At 44.4% G+C, this 25,409-nt stretch overlaps 1 protein-coding gene across 1 annotated transcript; it reads left to right on the top strand.

The window, feature by feature from the left end:
• The first annotated feature begins 768 nt into the window (after nucleotides 1–768).
• oclnb (occludin b) lies at nucleotides 769–24,955 on the top strand. Its single transcript, XM_079568221.1, has 11 exons — nucleotides 769–820; nucleotides 5,592–5,646; nucleotides 8,435–8,826; nucleotides 10,588–10,805; nucleotides 11,555–11,653; nucleotides 12,807–12,974; nucleotides 19,597–19,712; nucleotides 22,065–22,160; nucleotides 23,738–23,909; nucleotides 23,986–24,027; nucleotides 24,753–24,955. Exons 2-11 carry the CDS (start codon nucleotides 5,615–5,617, stop codon nucleotides 24,849–24,851), a joined length of 1,434 nt encoding a protein of 477 aa, XP_079424347.1. The 5' UTR covers nucleotides 769–820; nucleotides 5,592–5,614; the 3' UTR covers nucleotides 24,852–24,955.
• Nucleotides 24,956–25,409: the final 454 nt, after the last annotated feature.

Below are 25,409 nucleotides of genomic sequence, written 5' to 3'. Positions count from 1 at the left end.
TTAATATTGCATAAACTTTTAAATTCCATAAACTGGTCAAACTGTTGAAATGGCCTCAGTGCTTGATTGGCAGAAGCTGCACAAATGGCTGAAAGGCCTGGAGTCTCCCGATTGGCTGGATTCGCACATACACACCAATGCAAAAATTTCAAACTCTCGTATAAAAAAACTGGAAAACTGCAGAAGGCCAATTTTTTCTCAAAACCCACAAGTTGCAGAAGCTGAACATGCACAAAGTGCAGAAATTGCATAAAATGCAGAAAAAAGTGCAGAAAAGCATGGATTTGCGGCAGCCCCATTATAAGTCAATGGGAAAAATCTCCGACATTTTGGCCGATTGCGGAAAAACCGTAAGTTGCAGAAGTCCCAAAAGTAATAGCACCCTTCTCCTCAACATGCGGAACATTTTGATGCATAACTTGCATAAATTGCACAAAGCATGAAGGTGCTGAAAGCTCTAGAAAATCGGGAAAAAGATGGAAGAGGAATAATAATAAAGAACATGAAAACCAATAATTGACTGCGGAAGAATTCCGCAGTCAATCAATAAACGTCCAAGTCTCTCCATCTGCTGTGAATTCCCCGGACTCCTGTTCCTGACCGCGCGGAGCGCCTTTTCTCTGACAAACAGGTAAATCCGGTCTCACCTGAGAGGAGAGGAGGGGGGGCGGGGCCACACCTCCGCGCGCGCGTGTCCCTATTGTGTCACCTGAGCGCGCGCGCGGGCGGAGCTGCTGAAGACGAGCCTCGTTATTGTTCGGTTTCATCCTCGACAACAAACTGACACGACGGGACTCTGCCTCGCTCTGCTCTCACTCAGGTGAACATAACTCTCTTATTTACCGTCTGCCCTCGCGGGAAAGTGCCATTTTACTTTGGCCTCAAGCACGTGCGCGTGTTTAGGACGGGTTTTGCAGATTTTCTCCCAAATATCGCGGTGTAAAGAGCCACTGCGCAGGGGGGAGACATCTTGGACTGGGATCGTTCTTCTTTAAGCTTCAGCTAATCGCAAACATTTAGCATCAATTACAGCTGTCCAGATTTCTACACCGACTGTTGTTATTTTTATTGTATTAATTTGACAAATCGATCCATGCAACAGCACACAACTGTAAGAAAATGTGCTACAATACACCTGTAGCAAATGAGTCCGTAGTAACGAAGTAAATCTACTCCAGTACTGTACCTCAGGAGAGTGTGGTGTTTGTGTTGACAACTTCTTACTTTGACTCCAGGCCATTTGAAAGATAAATATAACTCTTTCTACTCTCACTACATTCCTGCAAAGGCTCCAGAGTCAAAATCGTAAAGTTACACTTAAATACTTTGTGTTTTCTACTTTGAATACAGCAGATACTGCAGTACTTTCTCTGCGGGTGGATGTGGAGATATCAGTGTGAAACATGTGCTGCAGATCACTGACATACATATGAGAAAATACAGGCCTTCACTTTGCATGTTTTCAGTGGTTGTGTGTTTTCATATAAGATAAATACATACGTCATTTTACGCATGAAAGAGAGCTGCAGTTTCAGTTTCTGTCACTTAAGATTCGGGCTCTGGTGACGGTCGTTTGAAATAGTTTGGTGACTTTCTGCTCAGACTGTGTTTGGACAGCGTGTGAGAGACCATAGCGTCAAAGCTTCTGTTTTCCTGCACAGTTAGTCCTGGACACAAAGCTGGTACACGTTAAGAGTCTTCTCTGTCCGCGCTAACAGAGTTAAAGGTGCACTATGGAACTTTTTATGTGGAAAAAAGTGCGTATTTGACCTCTCAAATACACATTACACACTAATGTGTATTGAGAGGTCATAGTGTGATCGTATCTTTGCTTTCCATCCCGGTGGCCTCGAGGACATGCCAGGAACCAATTAATTTAAAAAAAATTTTTTTTAGGGTTTCTAGTAGGTTTTCTGGCTGGAATGTATGCGTATTAAAGGGATATTTCAGGATTTTTTGACATAGGGTCTCATTTCCTAGTTATCCAGAGTCTTTCTGGAGATTTTTTTTTTTGTCATTCAAGCAGTTCTTATATTTGCAGAGTTTCGTGGCGCTAGGCTAATGCAAGGCTAGCGCATTTCTATGGTATCAGCTAGCCTGCATTAAAAACAGTGTGACCCGCTCCACAGAGCACCTGAGGCAAATCACTTTTAACACCAGACTAACCATATAAATGTCTGTGTCCATAGAGTAATTTTAACCATTTTGTATTTAAAATAACTTATATTTGAGCATCAGCTTTGTGGTTATATAAGCTATGAGGCGGTGGAGTGATCTGCTAGAAAATAGTCCCTCAAAATGCGATCATTCATGTGATGCAAGGTCAGTTATATGCCAGACATGATTCTATGGACGATGACATTGGTTAGTCTGGTGTTATAAGTGATTTGTCTCAGGTGCACTGTGGAGCGGGTCACACTGTTTTTAATGCAGGCTAGCTGATACCATAGAAATGCGCTAGCCTTGCATTAGCCTAAGAACTGCTTGAATTACAAAAAAAAATATCTCCAGAAATCAACAACACTCTGGATAACTAGGAAACGATTGAGGCCCTATGTCAAAAATCCTGAAATCCTGATTAAAGGGATAGCCTTTAATGGAGACAGTTCCATCAGCAGTGAAAACCCATCACGAACTCTAAAAACAATTGATCCTGGAGTGTCCTGGAGGCCACCGTGATGGAAAGCAAAGGCACTATTATAACCACCCAAGCCTCCGCTGGGTCACTGAAAGGTCAAATAAGTATGGACTGATTTTCCATCCACGTGTCCTGAAGGACGACACTGCAGCCCAAATAAGGTTGTGGTGGAAAAAAAACTGCTTTTGGTGGACACCAGTGTGGGGTGAATCAAAGACGGTCCAATGAAAGGTCCGACAGAGTGCACTTCAACAGCCAGACCCCGAGCTTCAGAGCCCAGTTTAACCTCTCAACTCCCGCCTGAACCAAGAGCATTTTCCCCAGCTCAGCTTTACCCAAATCCTGTAGGCCAGTGTGACACTTCATTTGAAAGCTAAGATCTACAAAACTCATCTAAATGGATCTTTTTCCTCACGTCATCAGATTTTTTTCCATCTTTTTTGGGGGGGTATTCAACTCATTTTTGTAACTTTTTTGTCTTTTTTGTAATCAATTTTTTGTAATTTTTTTGTCATTTTTTTTGTCATTTTTTGTCACATTTTTGTAATTTTTTTGTCACTTTTTTTAATCAATTTGTTTTGTCATTTTTTGGGTCATTTTTTTGTCTTTTTTTGTCTTTTTTTGTGATTTTTTTTTGTAATTTTGTGTCTTTTTGGTCATTTTTTAATCACATTTTTGTAATTTTTTTCGTCACTTTTTTGTCAAAGTTTTCTCACTTTTTTGTCACATCTTCATCACTGTTTTCGTCTCAGTTCTGTCGCTATTTTCACACCTTTTTTCCCGAAGCTTTTGGAATGGGGTAAAGCCAAAACTGGAGAAAATGTGCTCGGTTCAGGTGGGAGTTAAGGGGTTAAATAGCATTACATAATGGGGAATGAACACTGGAAAGTCTCTTAACCCCCGCTTTAACCAATTACGCTTTGTACAGTTTGAGTTTGGCTTTATCCAAATCTTAAAGCTTCAACAACAACAAAAAAAGCATCAAAATAGCAATGAAAACGAGGATGAAAAAGCAACAAAAATGTGACAAAAACACATCCAGCAACAACTTTATGATCACTTTTGTAAGTCTTGGCTTTCAAATGAGACACTGTGGCTCTCCAGTCGAAAAGCTTTTAGATTTGGATAAAGCCAAACTGGAGAAAAAAAGCTCAGTTCAGATGGGGTTTAGGAGTTTAAATAACGTTTTCATAAAAGTGTCCATAAGTGGGGACAACACACGGCAGGATTGGACCAAAACACTCACAATTAGCAATCAGGCGGCCATTTTGGACATTTGTTTCTCCCACAGAGTTGTATCGGCGCCTGCTCCACCTGACATCATGACCTCATCACATTCTATTCTGCGAACGCAACCTGTTATTAATGTCGATTGATTGAGCTCAGTCTTGTTTCAGTTCACTTTCAGCCAAGGCGACCGCACTTTAGGTAATACTGTTGTTGGAAAAGATGAAAGAATCAAACCAGGAACCAAAAAAGAAAATCTTCTCTGTTTTAGATCCAAGTTTTGATGCAGTCGGTCGGAGTGCCACTTCTTGGATGAATCTAAAAAGCAATCTAAAAAGCAATATAAAGTCATAGAATAAACATCGTAAAGAGAGAGTTTGGGCTGTGTTTTTTTTTTTTACTTTGACGTTAAACTAAGATGTCCGTCCGTTGAGCCTTTGGAATTGCGGTTGTTCCCCGACAGAGTGAAGTGTTTGAGTTGCAGCTGAACAGAAGTAGGTCAATATTTGAGAAGTTGTTGCTTGCGTTTTTTTCTGAGTTCCTTCCCTGCAGGAGAAGCCTTTGGGCCCACATTCTGTTCCACTAACTGTGAACCGCTGGCTTTGTGTCATTGAACGCTATAAAGACTTCCATCTTCAAATGAATGTCATGGCAGAATCTGATTCCATTTCAATGCCCAAATACTATATTTTTAATGCCAACTTGCGCAAAACAATGATCATTTCTTAAGACTTGCGGACGATCAAACGGCAGATTGAGGGGAGTTTCTAGAACACCTGCATTTGAATGGGCTTTGGACCATACTTGTGCGTTTTCTGTGATACGGGTATGGCAGCGGCCGATACAGAGATACGAGTGGTTCCCAAGCTGTGGTAAGCCTACGCAAAGAATCTTTGGCAAAATAAAATATGTTCATCATCAAAACCTTGTATACAGTTGGTTACAGAACAACAGTCCTCCATGTGGCTTCTGGCAAACAAAATGGGACTTCTTATGGTTTTCTTTCAAAAATGCTACTCTGTCATAAAGGCCAGATTTGTGCAGTGTACGACTAATAGTTGTTCTGTGGACAGTTTCCCCCACCTGAGCTGTGTCTCTCTGCAGTTCATCCAGGGTCATCATGGGCTTCTTGGTAACAGCTGTGGTCAGTGCTGTCCTTGTTCGGTCAGTAAGTTTAGGAGGACGGCCGGGTCTTGGTAGGTTTGCAGTGATGCCAGACTCTTTCTATACCTCGATCGTGTATTTAACTGTACTTTGAGAGATGTTCAGAGCTTTGTACATCTTTTTATAACCTAACCCAGCTTTATACTTCTTAATAACTTGATCCCAGACCTGTCTGGGGAGTTCTTGGACTTCATGATGCTTCTGCTCCACAATAGTCTCTTAACAGACCTCTGATGGCTCCAGCAAGTTTTGGAACCACTGGTCTAGTGCACAGATGTGGTCAGGTGATGTGGCTGTAACAGGAGGGTTGTGAGCGTGGCCACTGCTCTACTTGACATGAAAGAAATCGGAGGAATCTTCATTCAGATCACCATGGCTCAAAATTAACTTTTTCTTGGTAGTGCTTGTGCTCCTAATTCTGAAATTTTTAGACTAAAATAATAATTACACGGAGCGTGTGTGCTTGGATAAGGTCAGCTCATTTCAGCAAACATGAGACGACTAACATAATCAAGTGACAGCTCTCATATCGACCCACTCTGACACCGACTTGTTTCTCCAGGTTGACCGCGGGAAGATTCCAAAATGCCCAGCAACAAACATTCCAGCAGCAAACCGTGAGTATCTCCAACACAGAAATGACAGAAATGCCTTTCACTATCTGATCCTGTTCTACAAATGAGTATGTGAGCTACAATAAACAAGAAAATCTCAACGGAACACAATTCACTTAGGCTTAGGTTGTTTAGTGTGACATTACACACTTTAACTAACTTTAACTACAGGTGAAACTCGAAAAAAAAAAAAGTTAATTTACTTCTGTAATTCAACTTAGAATGTGAAACTAATGTATGATATAGACTCATTTCATGCAAAGGGACATATGTCAAGCCTTTGTTGACAGTTTATAAAAATCCCAAATTTCAAAATCTCAGAAAATGTGAATATTGTGAAAAGGGACTATATTGTAGGTTCAAAGTGAAACCCTTTCATTAGCTAATGAATCCAAAACACCTGCAAAGGGGAAATAGAGATGAAGCTCATCACTTAGCAAGAGGATTGCATTAGCATTAGCATTAGTAATATTATAGTGACAGACCTTATTTATTTGTTGGTTTATTTGGTAGGGCAGTGCATGTTAATGAACAAGCCGCTCCGATTGTAGCCATGAGCTAACAAGAGGATAGCAAGTAGCATTAGTATATACTCTTGAGACGGACTTAACCAGGGGATAGCATTAGCATTAGTAATAGTATATACTCTTGAGACGGACTTAACCAGGGGATAGCATTAGCATTAGTAATAGTATATACTGTAGCGACAGACTTAAACAGGGGATAGCATTAGCATTGGTAATCTATTATAGAAAACGCTATCTCAATGGCCGCCGCCTGGGCGCCGCCATGTTTATTTCCCATACCGACTTTGAAGCTAAGCAGGGAAGTGCCTGGTTAGAACTGGGATGGGAGACCGTTCCTCCGATGCTAAGCAGGGAAAGGCCTGGTTAGGACTGGGATGGGACCGTTTGGGAACACCAGGAAGCCTGGCGACAGTACTGAGTCTGTGCGTGGTTGGTGTTATTACATCCGCGGCCGGCCCCCACGTGACGAGTCCCACCGGCCGCGGGCATTGACCACGGGTCCATATGGACCGCGGTGCTGCTGTCCGAGGACAACCCGCTGTCACAAAAACGCGAGTGCACGAGATCTGACTGCCGTGCGTGTGCGCGCGTACAAACAGGGCGATGTGTGTGTGTGTGTATGTGTGCGCGTGCGCATCCAAACAGGGCCATGTGTGCGTGTGTGTGCGTGTGCGTATGTGTGTGCGTGCGTGCCCAAAACCTCCTCAAACACGAGCCTCTAATCACACGCGCTGCTCCGACTGATTTATCCTCCGTGTGCGTAAAAGCGAAAATGACACTACAACTTAACGAGCGCATGGCCTGCACTGCGTAGTTTTTTTCCTTTTTCTCTTTTTTTTTCCTTTGCTGCTGTAACATTTGTTTTCTATTTTGCTTTCACGTATTGAGCCCGGAGGTACATTTGATTCTAAAGCAGCTTGGAAAGCATTGCCAATTTTATTGTAAGGTTATAAATACTGTCTAACAACGATAATTAGGCTATTTCATTTCAAAACCTACTCATTATTTGTTTGATTGTTCACTACCGTGATGCACCAAACCACGGGTCCTGCACTTTGAACCAAAGCGTTAGAGCTGAACCCCTAATATTTATCTATCATTATTCCACTGTCTCTTGAATTCTATTCCCTGAGTTTAGCGAAAATATTGTCGTTGTAGTTTATAAGAAAGGAGCACGGGTGCATCAAACACTCCAATTGCCGTTTGTTTGACATTTTTTTTTGCATTCATTCTTTTACTCATTTGTAGTGGCCATAGTTTTTGGCATGGGTTGGGAACCACTGGCCTACAGCTCAACTGTGTGACGGGTTGGACATTTCTTTGTAATCACTCATAATCTCAGAATATCAAATGTGGAGACTAGCGAGGCCTGGCCGAAGGCCGGGTCTCAGCTAGTAGTATATACTGTAGAGACAGACTTAACCAGGGGATAGCATTAGCATTGGTAATAGTATATACTGTAGAGACAGACTTAACCAGGGGATAGCATTAGCATTCGTAATAGTACATACTATAGCGACAGACTTAACCAGGGGATAGCATTAGCATTAGTAATAGTATATACTGTAGCGACAGACTTAACCAGGGGATAGCATTAGCATTAGTAATAGTATATACTGTAGCGACAGACTTAACCAGGGGATAGCATTAGCATTAGTAATAGTATATACTGTAGCGACAGACTTAACCAGGGGATAGCATTAGCATTAGTAATAGTGTATACTCTTGAGACGGACTTAACCAGGGGATAGCATTAGCATTAGTAATAGTATATACTGTAGCGACAGACTTAAACAGGGGATAGCATTAGCATTAGTAATAGTGTATACTCTTGAGACGGACTTAACCAGGGGATAGCATTAGCATTAGTAATAGTATATACTGTAGCGACAGACTTAAACAGGGGATAGCATTAGCATTAGTAATAGTGTATACTCTTGAGACGGACTTAACCAGGGGATAGCATTAGCATTAGTAATAGTATATACTCTTGAGACGGACTTAACCAGGGGATAGCATTAGCATTAGTAATAGTATATACTCTTGAGACGGACTTAACCAGGGGATAGCATTAGCATTAGTAATAGTATATACTGTAGAGACAGACTTAACCAGGGGATAGCATTAGCATTAGTAATAGTATATACTGTAGAGACAGACTTAACTAGGGGATAGCATTAGCATTCGTAATAGTATAGTGACAGCCCTAGTGGCGGCGACTGTCCCTCTGTTCTTACACTGCTGTAACCTTCTCTCTGCTTCAGCCACAGCAGCAGTCGCCACAAACACAGCGAGGTGATGACAAACCCCGCCTTCTCCCACTACCCCGACCATGCGCTGCATTATTACCGCTGGACGTCCCCGCCCGGCGTGATGAAGATTGTCTCCATCATCGTGATCATCATGTGCGTGGCTGTCTTTGCCTGCGTGGCGTCCACGCTGGCGTGGGACTATGACATGGGCATGATGGGGGGCATGGGAGGCATGATTCCCGGCTCGTATGGCTCCTATGGCTCGTACGGCGGTACGGGCATGATTGGATCAAATTACGGAGGGAATTACGGAGGCTACGGCGGTGGCAGTGGCACCAGCTACGGCGCTGGCAGCGGCTACGGCTCCGGAGGAGGCATGTACATGGACCCAAAGAGTGGAAAAGGTACGGCAGGAAGAATGGCGAAGGCCACGTTGGTTTTCTGGAGTTAATAATAATAATAATAATGCATCGGTTTTATATAGAGCTTTTCTGGACACTCAAAGATGCTTTACATTGCATTATTCATTCACTTCATACTTGGTGGAGGTAAGCTTCTATTTTGCTTAGCTTCCAAAGTCAGACGGGATTGAGTTCCATTTAGTTACATACATACACTAGGGATGCACCGATAACACATTTGCTAACACCGATACAAGTATGAGTACTTGCAGATACTGATATCTGCAATATGCAATTTGTCGTCTTCGGTGCTGGTGGCTGACGCGAGGGGGGGTGTTGCCGCTGGTGTACTTCTGCTAGGGCCGTTGCATTTTAAACCCTAACCGCCATTTTGACCGCTGTGGTGGTTCTATACGACACGTGTTTTACATAGTGCATATATTTATTTATTTATTTAACGCAATATGTGGCGGCCGGTGTTGATTCTGTGGCGGTGCGCCACAGATTAGTCTGTGTGTGGGAAACGCTGCAGACGCACATCACATGAGAATAGAAGCGATCTAAATGCACACACAGTTTATCTGTCAGATTTAAGACAAATAATAATAATAATCCAGTAGCAGAGAAATGAAACGTGGACCGATGGAGCACGTAATAATCGTTTGAATAATCACGATTATTCAAACGATTATTTGTTGCCTTTAAAAAAAAGTATTTATTTTATTTATATATTTATTAATTTAAAAAAAACGATGTTGAATATTTTCTGTTTTCTGAACCGTCATAAAAGTACAAATGATTTCAAGTTTGCCTCGATTAAGGAGAGGTCTGTGTTTCACACCTGCCCCCTGCTGGCCAGCCCTCACACCTGCACAAGCAAACTGAGCAGCGCGGCCTGATGACATCATCACACTGCGCTGTTTTTATGTCAGGAAAAAGCATGAGCCATGGCACGTGAAATGTGAAGGGAAAATAATCCCAGTGCCATGAAATAGTGCAAGTCTGCTTTGCCAGAAAAAAATGAAAAAGAATTTATTTATTTATTTATTTTTAAATGTAAAAAAAAAAAAATCGATTATGCTAATTTTGTAATCGTTTAGTGTAATAATCGAAATCGTAATCGAATTTCGATTAATTGCCCATCCCTACTACAGACCCAGCGCTGCGGCACAATGAAGACAACATTTAGCACTGGCTATTCAGCACAGACTGATTTAGGGAGTGTCGTCGAAGATTAAATCAGCTCTATGTGAGGTGCACGCCAAATGGTGTCGGTTTCTGGTATTGGGAGTAAAAGTATAAGCATGTGGTATCGAGCTGATACCCAATGCTGGTGTCGGTTCATCCCTAACATAAACATGACTGCTGCTGCTCATGAGAGACACTGGATATTCCACAAATGCCTTGAACGGTATTGGACTAAACCTCGGTCCTTCCCTTTCCTCTTAGAAGAGTATTCAGCTCATCTTACACTTTGTTGGTTAGAAAATGATACTTTAATCTAAAACAGATGAGACTAAATCTCCTGTATTTTCATTGCCTGATTTTCTGGAGTTCCCCCCACAAGCCCCTCCCACCCCCTCCTCTTGCTCCTCCCCTTCACTGGATCTGTTTCAATAAAGATAGCAGATGTGTGGCTGTAGTGAAGCTATGGCGAGTGTTTTTATTCGGCCATGAAAGGATGGAGCTTAGCCGTATATAGAGCGGTGAGGAAAGCCCTCGCTCACCTGACCAACCTCTCCTCTCTCTCTCTCGCCTCCGCAGGCTTCATCATCGGCGTGGCGGGCGTCACCTTCATCGCGGTGCTCGTCATCTTCGTGCTGGTGGTGTCGCGGCAGAGCTCTGCGCGCTCGCACAAGTTCTACCTGGCGGCCATCATCATCGGCGCCATCCTGGCCTTCCTCATGCTCATCGCCACCATCGTCTACCTCGTGGCCGTCAACCCCACGGCGCAGTCCTCGGGCTCCATGATGTACAACCAGGTCTGTGACACCATCTGCATACCCCACAGTCTCTTAACTGTGTAACAGCACTCCAAACCTGTGCTCTTACATGCCTGCTATTTGAGTGGCTGTCCAATCAGAAGTGTAGGGTTGCAAAAGAGCGGGAAATTGTCGATAAACGTTCAACCATTTTCCAGGATCTTTCAATGGAAACTCAAGCTTGGAAATTTTGGAAGTTAATAAAAAAACGGTCCCAATGCTTTAATAATTGTTATATTTCAGCATTTTCCGTTGAATAAACCATAAGTAAACCATTTGTAACCCATTAATTATGTTTTTTAACCATAAAACATGCATTTGACTTGCACCAGAACCTTAAATAAAATATATACAAAAAATGTACATTAAGTTCCGCTGTGGGGTCAGGACTCTCCTGGAAATGAGACTCTTAATCACAGTGGGACTTTTCTGGTGAAATAAAGGTCATATACATAAATACACAAAGTGAGAGTCCTTATGTTTGTCACTCAAATATTGCCAATTTCATTCGAAGACTTTTACTGTCTAATGACGATCTTTAGGCTATTTCATGTCACTACTTAGTGCAGGTCCTATAGTGAGCGACGGGTTAGAGGGACTTGGGTGGACATTATTTTTGTAATAACTCATAACCTCAGAACATCAAATGTGGAGACTTCAGCTAGTATATATTATTTATTTATATTTGACTGCTGCGGGTCAGTCAAATATCACATTAATATTGTACATGTTTTCTCCTGTTGTTCCAGGTCCGACAGCTGTGCGCTCAGTATCAGAACCAGAATCAGGCCCAGGGAATCTTCCTCAACCAGTATTTGTACCACTACTGCGTGGTGGAACCGCAGGAGGTACGTCCCGCCGCAGGGAGGGCATCTGACACACACACACACACACCTAAAGAGGGAAACGTCTGCTGTAGATCACTGACATAAATATGAGGGTTTTCTGTCATTTGATATTTTCATTTAAATGAGTCATTTAATGAGAAAAAATGTTGGCGATGTTTTCAGCAACAAAATCGAAAGAGGCAGGTTTAAATGTGTGGTTTTATTTTGTGACATGTTAGTTCTAAAGATTTGCTCAGAGGGATTTTTGGATCTTGTTTAGTTTTTGAACAAACTAGTTATGAATGAAAACATCTGTAAAAATCCTTTAGCCGCTGCCGTCTCCCACAAAAGAAATGCCCATATTTGGATTCCAGCGCATTAGAAGCCAGATTTAGAATGTCGTAGTTCCTGAAGAGTTGGACGTTGTCACCGCAGCAGTCGGTCGGTCACATTCTGATCAGTCTCGTCGCTGTGAGCCTTTTGTTGTGAAATATTAATCTCTCAGCCACTGACATCATCATCGGTCTCATCAAGTTCATTTGTTTATGCGTTCGTTCCCAAATGCTGACATGTTTGGTATCCATGTGTAGCACGAAAGGCTGCGACCGAGATAACGCTGTTATCCAAATATGGTCATTTCTAAAGACGGGAGAAATATACACAGGGCGCATGTGCAGACAGAGGGACTAAACTTTAGGGCCATTTTCTAGGGATGGGCGATACCGAACGGCTACTTTTTATGTATTGAGGTAATTTGCATAATGTTAAAAGAAGGCGTGGCAGGTATCGGCAAAAATGCCCCCAAAGGTGTTGGTATCAATTCCAAAAAATGTGGTATCACCTACTGTTATCTCTAAATGAGGTTTCCATTCCAAATATGAATTTGTACAGTTTTTTTTTTTTTGCTAATAGCCTAAATGTGATCTTTTAAACTGATGTGTCACAAAACAAAACCAACCATTTAGACCTGGCTCTGTCCATTATTTAGATTTAGTCACTAAAATATCTGTGATTTCTGAGGAACAGAGGAATATGGAGATTTGAATAAACTTTAATATAGTTTCTCTCTCTCTCTCCTCTCTCTCTCCTCTTTCCCCTCTCTCTCCTCTCTCCCCCCATCTCTCCTCCCTCCTCTCTCCCCTCCTCTCTTTCCCCTCTCCCTCCCCCTCCCCAGGCCATAGCCATCGTGCTGGGCTTCCTGGTCGTGGTGGGGCTGATTATCCTGGTCGTCTTCGCGGCGAAGACTCGCAGTCAGATCCGGCGCTGGGGCGAGCACCGCGTGCTGTGGGAGGAGGTCAAAGTGCTGGACAACGGCACCCACCACAACAGCATCGGCGAGTGGGTGAGTCCGTAGGGGGCGCTATAACGAAGAACAGGATGTGTCGCTGCCGATGAAAAGGGACAAAATAAAATGTAGATAACAATGTGAAACTTCTGCTGTAGAAGATCACTGTCATAAATATGAGGAAAAGGTGTATTGTAAGATCTATGTGTCCCTGACATGGGCCTGTAGATGCTCTGTCTGTTCTGTTGTTTTGCATCCACAACCTGCTCTGTTGGATGCAGTGACAGAGAGACTTATCCATGCATTTGTCTCCAGCAGGTTAGACGACTGTAACAGCTGCTCACTGTCAGACAACTGCAGAACATCCAGAACCAGGAAATACGAGCATATTAGTCCAGTGCTCCGGTCTCTGCACTGGCTTCCTGTCTCAGAGAGTAGAATTTAAAACCGCTCTGCACCAAAGTCCGTCTCTGACATGTTAGAGCCGTATGAACCATCTCGGGCCCTGAGAACTTCAGGGAGGGGGGTCTCCTGGTGGGTCCCAGAGTCAGGACTAAACACGCTGAGGTTAAAGCTAAAATCTGGAACAGTCTTCATGAGGATGTGAGACAGGCCTCAGACTCAGGCTGAAAACAGTTCCTTTTACCCATGCATATGACAGCTAAAAGTAGGGAGTAGTTTGAAGGATAAATCGCCCCAAAACCTCTTAAATAATTAGAATGATGAGAATAAATGAATAAACGCTGAAGCTAATGTAGCAACAGCTTTTAGCATTTGTGCTAGCATCTCAGCTAAACTTAGCAGTTGATCTGTTGTACAGAAACAACAGACCGTAGAAAAGTTGTATCTGTCGATGGGACAAAGGGGAAACTGTTCATGAACATTCCCAGACTTTTGCCGTTGCGTAGACTCCACCTGTTTGTGCACTGGAGACGAAATACTGAAGGACTGAGAGAGCATGCTGCAGAGCTCACCTGAAATCACCTGAATGACCCGCCTTTCAGCTGAGAATAGATTGATAATAATAATTATCTGCTAATGAGGAGAAATAATGAGCTGGAGCCTGAGGAACATTCCTACAAAGCGGAGAATACAAAGCTAAGACCTGTTTGTTAGCAGTAAGTCACTGACTGACATCCATTTACATCCTTTTTCATCACAAAGGCTCATGATGCTGGAGTAATTAGATCACCCAATAATCAGACCTGATTCATTTATATTCACTTCAGAAATCTGATTATCCAAAAGACCGGTTTTACATGAGTCAGGAGGAGCTGATCCATATTTGACCAGTGGAGACGGCACAGGTTTACAAACTCAAACGTCCAGGGTTCAAGCCATTACTTTTCTTCCTAATGGCAGTGATCTCAGCAAAAAAGCCCAAACTGCCCTTTCATTTTGAACAAGGATGTAAGGGATGAGCGACGCATGGACCGGGCGGGGAAGGAGGCGATGTGCCGTTTCAATGGATCAGTGGAGCACTGAGGGCAGCCAACCGGGTTTCTCGCAGGTCCTCTGGTTTCCCCGACCTCCAAAAACAGGCGGCTGCAGCTCAAGACTAACACCTAAACACAATTATGTTTGACAAATAAAGCACTTACTTTCTTATGTAACACATATAGGCTAGGCAGACCGACTCTGAGTGTAGTTACAGTAGGTGGTCAGAAGTAGATTCGGAAGGGAGCCATAAAGTATGTAAACGAATACGGACACAAATTAAGTTTTAGTTAAAAATATATATGTTTTATGATGAGTTTAATATTATCATGAATGAGTTATTAAATAATAGTTTATCTATATGATCAAAAACTATATTGATATATATTAGTTGCTGTGTGGATCAAATGTTCCAGTAACAGTGGGCAACCACAACAAAATAAATTTTAAAAAATGTCCACGCGTGTGAGCATTGAGTCCATAAGTATCGAGATTCGTAACGCAAAGTCTTTAGGACTGAGACCAACAAGTCACTTCCGAGTTCAAAGGGGAAATAACAATAGTCCAGATCAGTGGTTCCCAAACTTTTTGGAGCCGTGTACCCCCTGAAGCTTTGGGTGAGGAGTCGCGTACCACCTACTTTAACGCGGTTGAAAACACTGGGAATATGTAATATTATGCTCTATACCCTCCGTCGGGTGCTTGAGGGTTCGTGGGAGTTCGCCCAACCAGTCCACATGTGTTTTGTGGACTTGGAGAAAGCGTTCGACCGCGTCCCTCGTGGTGCCCTGTGGGGGGTGCTCCGGGAGTATGGGGTCCGGGGCCCTCTGTTAAGGGCTGTCCGTTCCCTGTATGAGCAGCAGGAGCTTGGTTCGCATTGCCGGCAGTAAGTCAGACCTGTTCCCGGTGCGTGTTGGTCTCCGCCAGGGCTGCCCTTTGTCACCGGTTCTGTTCATTACTTTTATGGACAGAATTTCTAGGCGCAGCCAGGGGCCGGAGGGTGTCCGGTTTGGGAGCCTCAGAGTCTCATCTCTGCTGTTTGCGGACGATGTTGTTCTGTTGGCTTCATCAAACCAGGACCTTCAGCTGCTCTGGGGCGGTTTGCAGCCGAGTGTGTAGCGGCCGGGATGAGGATCAGCACCTCCAAATCTGAGGCCATGGTTCTCCACCGGAAAAAGGTGGTTTCCCCTCTACAGGTCGGTGGGGAGTCCTTACCTCAAGTGGAGGAGTTCAAGTATCTCAGGGTCTTGTTCACGAGTGAGGGACGGATGGAGCGTGAGATGGACAGACGGATCGGTGCGGCGTCAGCAGTGATGCGGTCGCTGTATCGGTCTGTCGTGGTGAAGAGGGAGCTGAGTCGGGGCAAAGCTCTCGATTTACCGATCGATCTACGTTCCCGCCCTCACCTATGGTCATGAGATTTGGGTCATGACCGAAAGGACAAGATCGCGAATACAAGCGGCCGAAATGAGTTTCCTTCGCAGGGTGGCTGGGCGCACCCTCCGAGATCGGGTCAGGAGCTCAGTTACCCGGGAGGAGCTCGGAGTAGAGTCGCTGCTCCTTCACGTCGAAAGGAGCAGCTGAGGTGGCTCGGGCATCTGTTTCGGATGCCTCCTGGTCGCCTCCCGCGGGAGGTGTTCCAGGCATGTCCTAGTGGGACAAGGCCTCGTGGAAGGCCCAGGACACGGTGGTGGGACTATGTCTCCGAGCTGGCCTGGTGTCGCCTCGGGGTCCCCCCAGAACAGCTGGAGGAGGTGTGTGTGGATCGGGAAGTTTGGGCATCTCTGCTGAGACTGCTGCCCCCACGACCCGGCCCCGGATAAAGCGGAAGAAAATGGATGGATGGATGGATGTTTATTTCCTACGTTATTTCAGTGAAGGTTTTCCACATTCAACATTTGTTTGCTCGTCTGGGTGATTAAGGCTTTTAAGAATACATAAATACAACAAAATGAAATGAAAGAGTGTTTTGCTCAGATTTGGACCCTGCGCTCTGGCCCCGCCCCCTCAGTCGTACTATCAAACCACTGGTACAGATTCAAATGCACTGGTTTAAGCTTTTGTTAACGTGAAGATAATGTATACACAGGACATGATCATATTTGCATGTGCCACCGCACATCAGCTCGTACATTTACATGTGTCAGATACAAAGCCACAGGTTTAGTGGCAGATGAGGACAGCCACAGACGCTTCTCCTTCTCTCCTCGCTCCTCGGATCAGAATGAGCGGGAAACAGCTGTTTGAAATGGAAGTCACCATCAGTCTGACGGCGCACAGGCTCCTCTCTCTGTATGACAGATACTGTTTTACAGACATTTCTACTAGATCAAACTTTGTCGCTGTCCACGTTAAAAAGAGCTGCTGTTCCAGCGAAGGGTTTTACTCGGGTCCAAAGCGGCTCTTGAGGTTTATTTCTGGAGTGACACATTTAGGTTGAGAACAAGCTCATCCACATCTGAATTATTAGACTCTTTCGTCTGTATAAGCACGTGTGACGGTTTTAACGGGTCAATATCGATCAGATTATGATAAAGATTTTTTTCTCTCCAAAACTTCTTTGCGTACCTCCCTGGGATGCCCTTTGTCCCTGGTCCAGAGAATCAGAGTTCATCAGAGTTAAAAAATAATCCAGAAAACGGTTCAGAGTTCATAAGTCCAAAGGAGGACAAAAATAGTTGGATCTCATACCAGAAATTGGTGGTTGGGTTGCTTAGCTCGCCATCAAACTGACAGGAGGAGTGGAGGCCATGGATAGGAGGGTGGGGGAAAACCTGCCCGCTGAGCGAAGTGTTGTTTATGTCCTAACTTCAGGTCTCTCTCCTGAAATATGTGCTTGACTGGAGTTCCACAAACACAGAAGTGAGGAAGTACACACCTCTGATATAATGAATACGTCTGGTCCAGTCTTCTAATCTCCAAACCCCAGTGTGGCTTTGGACTGAACCAGGTCTAAACCAGGACCCTGTGCTCTCCCACCACTCACTGAGGCGCAGAGTCCCAGCTGCGTCTCGGTCTGCCTGCCCCGGGGCAGCTGTGGCGGCTGTGGCTGAGCCTAAAGTGAATGTGCCGTGTGGCGCACGTCGATGTGCGGCACATTCCTGCAGCTCCTGTCACACAAACAAAAGAGTTTCATCTGCAGTTTCAGGGTGTGGACTAATGGTACTACTGTGACTGGTACTACTACTATTACTGCAAATACTACTGTGACTGGTACTACTACTATTACTGCAAATACTACAACTACTGCCACTGGTACTACTACTATTACTGCAAATACTACTGCCACTGGTACTACTACTATTACTGCAAATACTACTGTGACTGGTACTACTACTATTACTGCAAATACTACTGTGACTGGTACTACTACTATTACTGCAAATACTACTGTGACTGGTACTACTACTATTACTGCAAATACTACTGTGACTGGTACTACTACTATTGCTGCAAATACTACTGCCACTGGTACTACTACTATTACTGCAAATACTACTGTGACTGGTACTACTACTATTACTGCAAATACTACTGTGACTGGTACTACTACTATTGCTGCAAATACTACTGTGACTGGTACTACTACTATTACTGCAAATACTACTGTGACTGGTACTACTACTATTACTGCAAATACTACTGTGACTGGTACTACTACTATTACTGCAAATACTACTGTGACTGGTACTACTACTATTACTGCAAATACTACTGTGACTGGTACTACTACTATTGCTGCAAATACTACAACTACTGCCACTGGTACTACTACTATTACTGCAAATGCTACTGTGACTGCTACTACTACTATTACTGCAAATACTACTGCCACTGGTACTACTACTATTACTGCAAATACTACTGTGACTGGTACTACTACTATTACTGCAAATACTACTGTGACTGGTACTACTACTATTACTGCAAATGCTACTGTGACTGGTACTACTACTATTACTGCAAATACTACTGCCACTGGTACTACTACTATTACTGCAAATGCTACTGTGACTGCTACTACTACTATTACTGCAAATACTACTATGACTGGTACTACTACTATTGCTTCAAATACTACTACTACTGCCACTGGTACTGCTACTATTACTGCAAATACTACTGCCACTGGTACTGCTACTATTACTGCAAATACTACTGCCACTGGTACTACTACTATTACTGCAAATGCTACTGTGACTGCTACTACTACTATTACTGCAAATACTACTATGACTGGTACTACTACTATTGCTTCAAATACTACTACTACTGCCACTGGTACTGCTACTATTACTGCAAATACTACTGTGACTGCTACTACTATTGTGATTACTATTACTACGACTTATTTGGGAAACATAGACCTCATTTCCAAACTACATTAATGCTTTGTGTAGCAGAAGTAGCTGAACCAAATAGTAGTATTATTTCGTAGTATTTGTAGCAGGAGAGGTAGTAGTACAGTCTCGATCAAAAGTTTAAGACCAGTTGAAACATTTAAAAACTTTGTTTTTTTTGGATCTTAACAAGGTTGAAATAGAACTTGAGTCTGCAACAGGAACAATAAATGAGTGAGACAAAACAAGAGTGTCCCACCTCAGCAGGGGTGGTGTCCTGTGAGAGGCTCAACAACCCAAACTCCATCAGGACAAAGTCATGACAGAGGGAAAACCTGACAGAAAATGAGACTGAAGCCACATTTTGGCACAGATTTGTCCTTTTTAAAGGCATGTGGTCCTAAACTGTGGATCAGCTGCAAAAACAGACTATTTCAGTTTAATTGATTTTAAATAAAAGTTTTTTGCATGACTCCCACTCCTTGTTGCAGATTGAAGTTCTATTTGAACCTTGTAAAGATCCAATTATGCAAAATGTGAATTTTATTCCATTTTTCTACTGGTCTTAAACCTTTGATCGAGACTGTGCTACTACCTGTCCTGCTACAAATACTACTGCATGTGGTTCTGCTACTTCCGCTACACACAGAATTAATGTAGTTTGGAAATGAGGTCAGTGTTTCCCAAAGAAAGTGAGCGCCCTCAGTCGTCCAGGTGTGTCCCACAGGGCCCGGGCAGGTTGGTCTGACCGGTCGGTTCAGTCGTGTTTATGCACTGCACAAACCACAAACAGCTCCATCACACAGGGCTTCAAATGCTACATCCAACTTGTCCCTGACATTGTGTGACTATTTTCCCTCTGTACGTTTGTGTTTTTGACCACAATTGTTTGTGTGTGGCAGGTGAATAACGTGTCCGGAGAGCCTGAGGTCATGCTGAACTCTCCCAACACCAGAATCGGAGGCTCCCGCGACTTTCTCGACAACCTGGACCCAGAGCGCCCGCTCTACCTGCCCGGGTAAACCACCTCCGACAGAACCGTAAAGTACAGAGAGGAAAGAGTCCCGCAGCAGCAGAACACACAGCCCTCTCTCCTCCTCGTCAAGATTCTTTATAAACTCTAAAGCCGGATGGACACTGCGTGATTCGGTCACTCATCGTGAGGAAGATCTTAGGTCATAGCTGAAAATGGCAGGTCGAGGTCTCTTTAGGTTCTACCGGTACTGAAACAATGAAAGCATCAAAAGCAGAAACCGAACAAAAATCTTCTATCTTTAGATCAGTTGATGCTTCTGGTCCAGGGACAACATTAAAGGGACTATAGGGAGTTTAAAAATGTTAAAATAATGTATTTTCCTCCCCCTACATGTTCCTTCATGTCCTAATGTGTAGAATGAGCTCAGACCTGTTCACCACAACTGCCTCTAAAATCCTGCACTGTCACTCAGAAAGGCGTTAATTTGGGTCCGAAGTGCCGTCATGCACAAGCTTAATATAGAAGGTGCAGTTACACATATGGCCTGAGGTGGCAGTAGTGAGTATAAAATGGCGAACTTGCATCCAGCCCATTTAAAGAAAGCGACTTGTGTGTCTTAGCTCAAATAAACTATTATAAACAATTTTTTCCCCTAATTTTTTGGTCCTTATTTTCCCTATATGCCCTACATTTCTCCCTATCTTTCCCCCCAGATTAATCCCACATTTCTTGACATTGGAGATGAACCTGATATTGTAAATATTGTCGTGCAGATCATCCAAACATTATTGGGCCTCATTCATGAACACTCTAATACACTGCGAAACTAGACACTCTTAATACATTGCATGTGTGGTTTTGGTAGCTCTGTGATGATTAGACATGAAATAAATGACAATCAAACTCTTGTGAAGAGTCACAATCTGGGCATTTCAATTATTTTATTGCGTTTCTTTTCTTTTGTTTTAGTCCTGGGGGCGTGGTGTTGTGTAGCGAACAGCTGTAAACCCGACACTTCTCTCTCGCTCTCTGGTGCGCGTTGAACAAAGCAGAGCGGCTTCTCATGTAAAGATCGAAACAGTTGAGATTTTAACATTTCTCTGAGTTTTTAAAACGTGTCAACAATGTTGTCCTTGAAAATTGACTTGAAACTAATATATTTAGGCATTTGCCTCTTCACATAACGTTAGTGTCCGTCCAGAGAGGAGAGAGAGGAGTTAATCTTAAAGGAGTGTGTTTCATAAAACAGGAAACAAATCTGTGATTTTGATCACATTTTGCCTCTGTTCAGCTTTGATTTCTCAGGAACGTAGAATTAAACTGTTTTCACCTACGAAAGCTTAGAGTCTCACCTTTCAAACGAACCATAGCATGTGTCCATATCTATAACATAGAATACGCTGTGGTGCTACAATATCATGAAAAATGGTCTGGGTTGTTGGCACTGTACAGCTCAATCCCCAAAAACAGCGCAGGCTCAATGAGTATGTTCTGAGTTTTGTGAATCCCAACTTGGAAGCACATGTGTGTGAGGACTCATTAGTTTAATGTCAGCGTCTCTGATTCACCATATTAGGACAAAAAAGTAAAGGCAGTAAAGAAGGAAATAAATGACCAAACACAAATCCAAGACTAATAAACGACAAGACCCCAAAACAATCTGCACCATGCGCTCAAGGACCCCCCTAAACCTTTGGGCACGTGGATTAGCTTTAAACACATATAACCTGTACATCGTGGAAGGGTTTACCTTCTCTGCCCGCTGGTCAGTCGATTAAACAGACGTGGCGACAGTGCACCACTCTGCCTGGTTAGCTCATCGGGTAGAGCGCTCGCCTCCGGTACATGAGGTCTTAGGATCGAGGCCCACGTTTGTCTTTATCAAATAAGGTTCATGCAGCGCTTTTAATGCTGCATATTTGTGAACCGCAGCATTCAAAAGTTTTAGAGTAAAACATTGGTGCATTAATAAAAGTAGACAAGTGATATTACCAACTTATTACTGTATAAAGGCATCTGTGATTTATGATGAGGATATTGAGTGTTTTCAGGATTTGTTCTTACAGAGGAACGTTTTCAGCTAAGTTTTGTGAATGTCAAAAATCTTCCTAAGAAGGCCTTAAGAACAAATATTTTATATTTTAGTTGGGGTGCCCTTCACCTTACAGAGAACATTCTGCTCCGTCCAAACCCCTCTGCCCTTTTCCAGTGTCACTACTGCGCTCTGACCGTCCTCTTTGGTGATATACGGCCCATCTCTGACCAATACTGCTAATCAGCTACTCACAGCACTATTAGCTTTATATTAGCTCTCACCTAAAAACAAGCTCCTTTTGAACCCACACTTCTCTGTTGTGGTGAAAGCTGTGGTGAATGTTTTTTTGTCTGTTGCAGAGAGTCTGACGTGAGCTCCGTCCTGAGCCCCAAACCACGCGACTACGACCTGGGGGCGGAGTCAGCGGACGAGCTGGAGGAGCACGACTTCAGCAGGTCAGAGGCACTGTGGGGTTTGGCAGTCTTTTGGGACAAAAAAAGGAGGAGATAAAAAGAGGGGGGAGACGGAGGAGAGACAGAGAGAGAGGATAGAAGAGAGAGAGGGGGAGGAGGAGAGATGGAGGGGAGAAGGAGGAGCGACTGAGGGGAGAAGGAGGAGAGGATAGAAGAGGGAGAGGGGGAGAAGGAGGAGAAGGAGGAGAGCGAGAAGGAGGGAAGAAAGAGGGGGAGAAGGAGGAGAGGATAGAAGAGAGAGAGGAAGAGGGGAGAAGGAGGAGAGAGAGGGGGAGGAGGAGAGATGGAGGGGAGAAGGAGGAGCGACTGAGGGGAGAAGGAGGAGAGGATAGAAGAGGGAGAGGGGGAGAAGGAGGAGAGCGAGAAGGAGGGAAGAAAGAGGGAAGAAAGAGGGGGAGAAGGAGGAGAGAGGATAGAAGAGAGAGAGGGGAGAAGGAGGGGAGAGGGTTGAGAGAGGAGAAGAGAGGGATGAAGGAGAGAGGATAGAAGAGAGAGAGAGTGGAGAAGGAGGAGAGAGAGAGGATAGAAGAGAGAGGGAAGAAGGAGGAAAGAGGATAGAAGAGAGAGTGGAGAGGAGGAGAGAGAGAGGATAGAAGAGAGAGAGGGGGAGAAGGAGGGGAGAGGGTTGAGAGAGGAGAAAAGAGGGATGAAGGAGGAGAGAGGATAGAGAGAGAGGGGGAGAAGGAGGGGAGAGGGTTGAGAGAGGAGAAAAGAGGGATGAAGGAGGAGAGAGGATAGAGAGAGAGGGGGAGAAGGAGGGGAGAGGGTTGAGAGGAGAAAAGAGGGATGAAGGAGGAGAGAGGATAGAAGAGAGAGGGAAGGAGGAAAGAGGATAGAAGAGAGAGAGAGTGGAGAAGGAGGAGAGGATGAGAGAGAGAGGATAGAAGAGAGAGGGAAGAAGGAGGAAAGAGGATAGAAGAGAGAGTGGAGAAGGAGGAGAGGATGAGAGAGAGAGGATAGAAGAGAGAGGGAAGAAGGAGGAAAGAGGATAGAAGAGAGAGTGGAGAAGGAGGAGAGGAGGAGAGAGACGATAGAAGAGAGAGAGGGAAGAAGGAGGAAAGAGGATAGAAGAGAAAGAGTGGAGAAGGAGGAGAGGAGAGAGAGAGGATAGAAGAGAGAGGGAAGAAGGAGGAAAGAGGATAGAAGAGAGAGAGAGAGAGTGGAGAAGGAGGAGAGGAGGAGAGAGAGGATAGAAGAGAGAGGGAAGAAGGAGGAAAGAGGATAGAAGAGAGAGTGGAGAAGGAGGAGAGGAGGAGAGAGAGGATAGAAGAGAGAGAGGGAAGAAGGAGGAAAGAGGATAGAAGAGAGAGAGAGTGGAGAAGGAGGAGAGGAGGAGAGAGAGAGGATAGAAGAGAGAGGGAAGGAGGAGGAAAGAGGATAGAAGAGAGAGAGAGTGGAGAAGGAGGAGAGGAGGAGAGAGAGAGGATAGAAGAGAGGGAGAAGGAGGAAAGAGAGGGGGAAGAGGGTAGAAGAGAGAGAGAGGGGGAGAAGGTGGGGACAGAGGGAGGATGATGATGATGATGATGAGTCAAATGTTCTTATGTGTTTGTGTGATTCAGCCCGTTTCCTGAGATCGTGGACGAGGCGGAGCGGCTCTCGTACAAGCGTGAGTTCGACCGAGACCACCAGGAGTACCGCGCCCTCCAGGCCGAGCTCGACCTCCTGAACCAGGACCTGGCGTCGCTGGAGCGGGAGCTGGACCAGCGAGCCCCAGGCAGCCCGCAGTACCTGGTGAGGGCGCCGCCGAGTCGGCTTCACTCAGAGACCGGTTCAAACACTTTTACATTCTTGTCCTTATTCCTTTCAGGACGCGCTGGACGAGTTCAATCGACTCAGGAGCCAGAAGAAGGTGAGGTCTGATCTGTCTGAACAGTCGAAGGGTTTGACATGACGCGGACCAGCGCTCTCATTTGTCCTGTGACGCAACACTGTGCTTCCCTTTAGAACTGATAATTAAGTGAACACAAGAGGGACATTTGCTGCGTTCCATTTGTCCTGGTTGGTCTGAACTCAGAGCTAGGAAAGTTGTTTTTCCGAGTGTCAGTGTCCCAGTTGTCAAGAATCATTTAAGCTGCAATGCTGTTAAAAATCCAACATAACCCTAACTCACTTGTTAAGCCGAACAGTTGGCATTAGCCCGTGAGGGACGTTAGCAACATTAGCATCGCAAACTGTCCATGATAAAACTTCTTTTTACTTGTACTTGAGTAAAATAGTTTAAAAGTAACGTTGCTCTTAACACATTGAGGCCGCGCTGTTTTGGGGATTTAGCTACAGAGTGCCAACAATCCGGACCATTTTGCATGATGTTTGTAGCACCACAGTGTATTCTCTGTTTTAGCTGTGGACACATGCTGTGGCTCGTTTAAAAGCTAAGACTCTAAGCTCTCCGTAGGTGAAAACAGTTTAATTCTACGTGCCTTGGTTCCTTGGTGTCGGCTACAGAGCTACCAAAATCACACATAAGGTGGATTAGAGTGTCGGTTTTTTTTTGTCCATTTTTGGCACTCAATGTGTTATGTAAATATTTTGGCGACTCTACTCACCCCTGACTAATAAACGTGTTCTCCACAGTCGCCTCAGTATCAGATGAAGAAGAAACGCTGCAAATATCTGCGCTCCAAACTGTCCCACATCAAGAGGCAGATCAGCGACTACGACCACAGGCCCTGAACCCCGGACCCGGAGCCGACATCTACCCGACATCTACCCAACATCTGCCCCACATCTACCCGACATCTACCCCACATCTTCCCCATATCTACCCGACATCTACCCCATATCTACCCCACATCTACCCGAAATCTACCCCACATCAACCCGACATCTACCCCACATCTACCTGACATCTACCCCACATTTACCCGACATCAACCCGACATCTACCCCACATCTTTCCCATATCTACCCGACATCTACCCGACATTTACCCGACATCTACCCCACATCTACCCGAAATCTACCCGACATCAACCCGACATCTACCCCACATCTACCTGACATCTACCCCACATTTACCCGACATCAACCCGACATCTACCCCACATCTACCTGACATCTACCCCACATTTACCCGACATCAACCCGACATCTACCCCACATCTACCTGACATCTACCCCACATTTACCCGACATCAACCCGACATCTACCCCACATCTACCCGACATCTACCCCACATTTACCCGACATCTACCCGACATCTACCCCACATTTACCCGACATCTACCCCA

Source organism: Gobius niger, assembly GCF_951799975.1.
Source record: "Gobius niger genome assembly, chromosome: 1".
Lineage (NCBI taxonomy): Eukaryota > Metazoa > Chordata > Actinopteri > Gobiiformes > Gobiidae > Gobius > Gobius niger.
Note: the sequence above shows the minus strand (reverse complement) of the source record. Positions and strands in the feature narration are given on the sequence as shown.

Bases quoted from the DNA above. Each gene is read 5' to 3' on its own strand.
- oclnb (XM_079568221.1), top strand. From the start codon at position 5,615: ATGCCCAGCAACAAACATTCCAGCAGCAAACC. The intron at 10,806-11,554 runs GTCTGTGACACC...CTGTTGTTCCAG, and splicing joins GCTCCATGATGTACAACCAG to GTCCGACAGCTGTGCGCTCA. The intron at 12,975-19,596 runs GTGAGTCCGTAG...TGTGTGTGGCAG, and splicing joins ACAACAGCATCGGCGAGTGG to GTGAATAACGTGTCCGGAGA.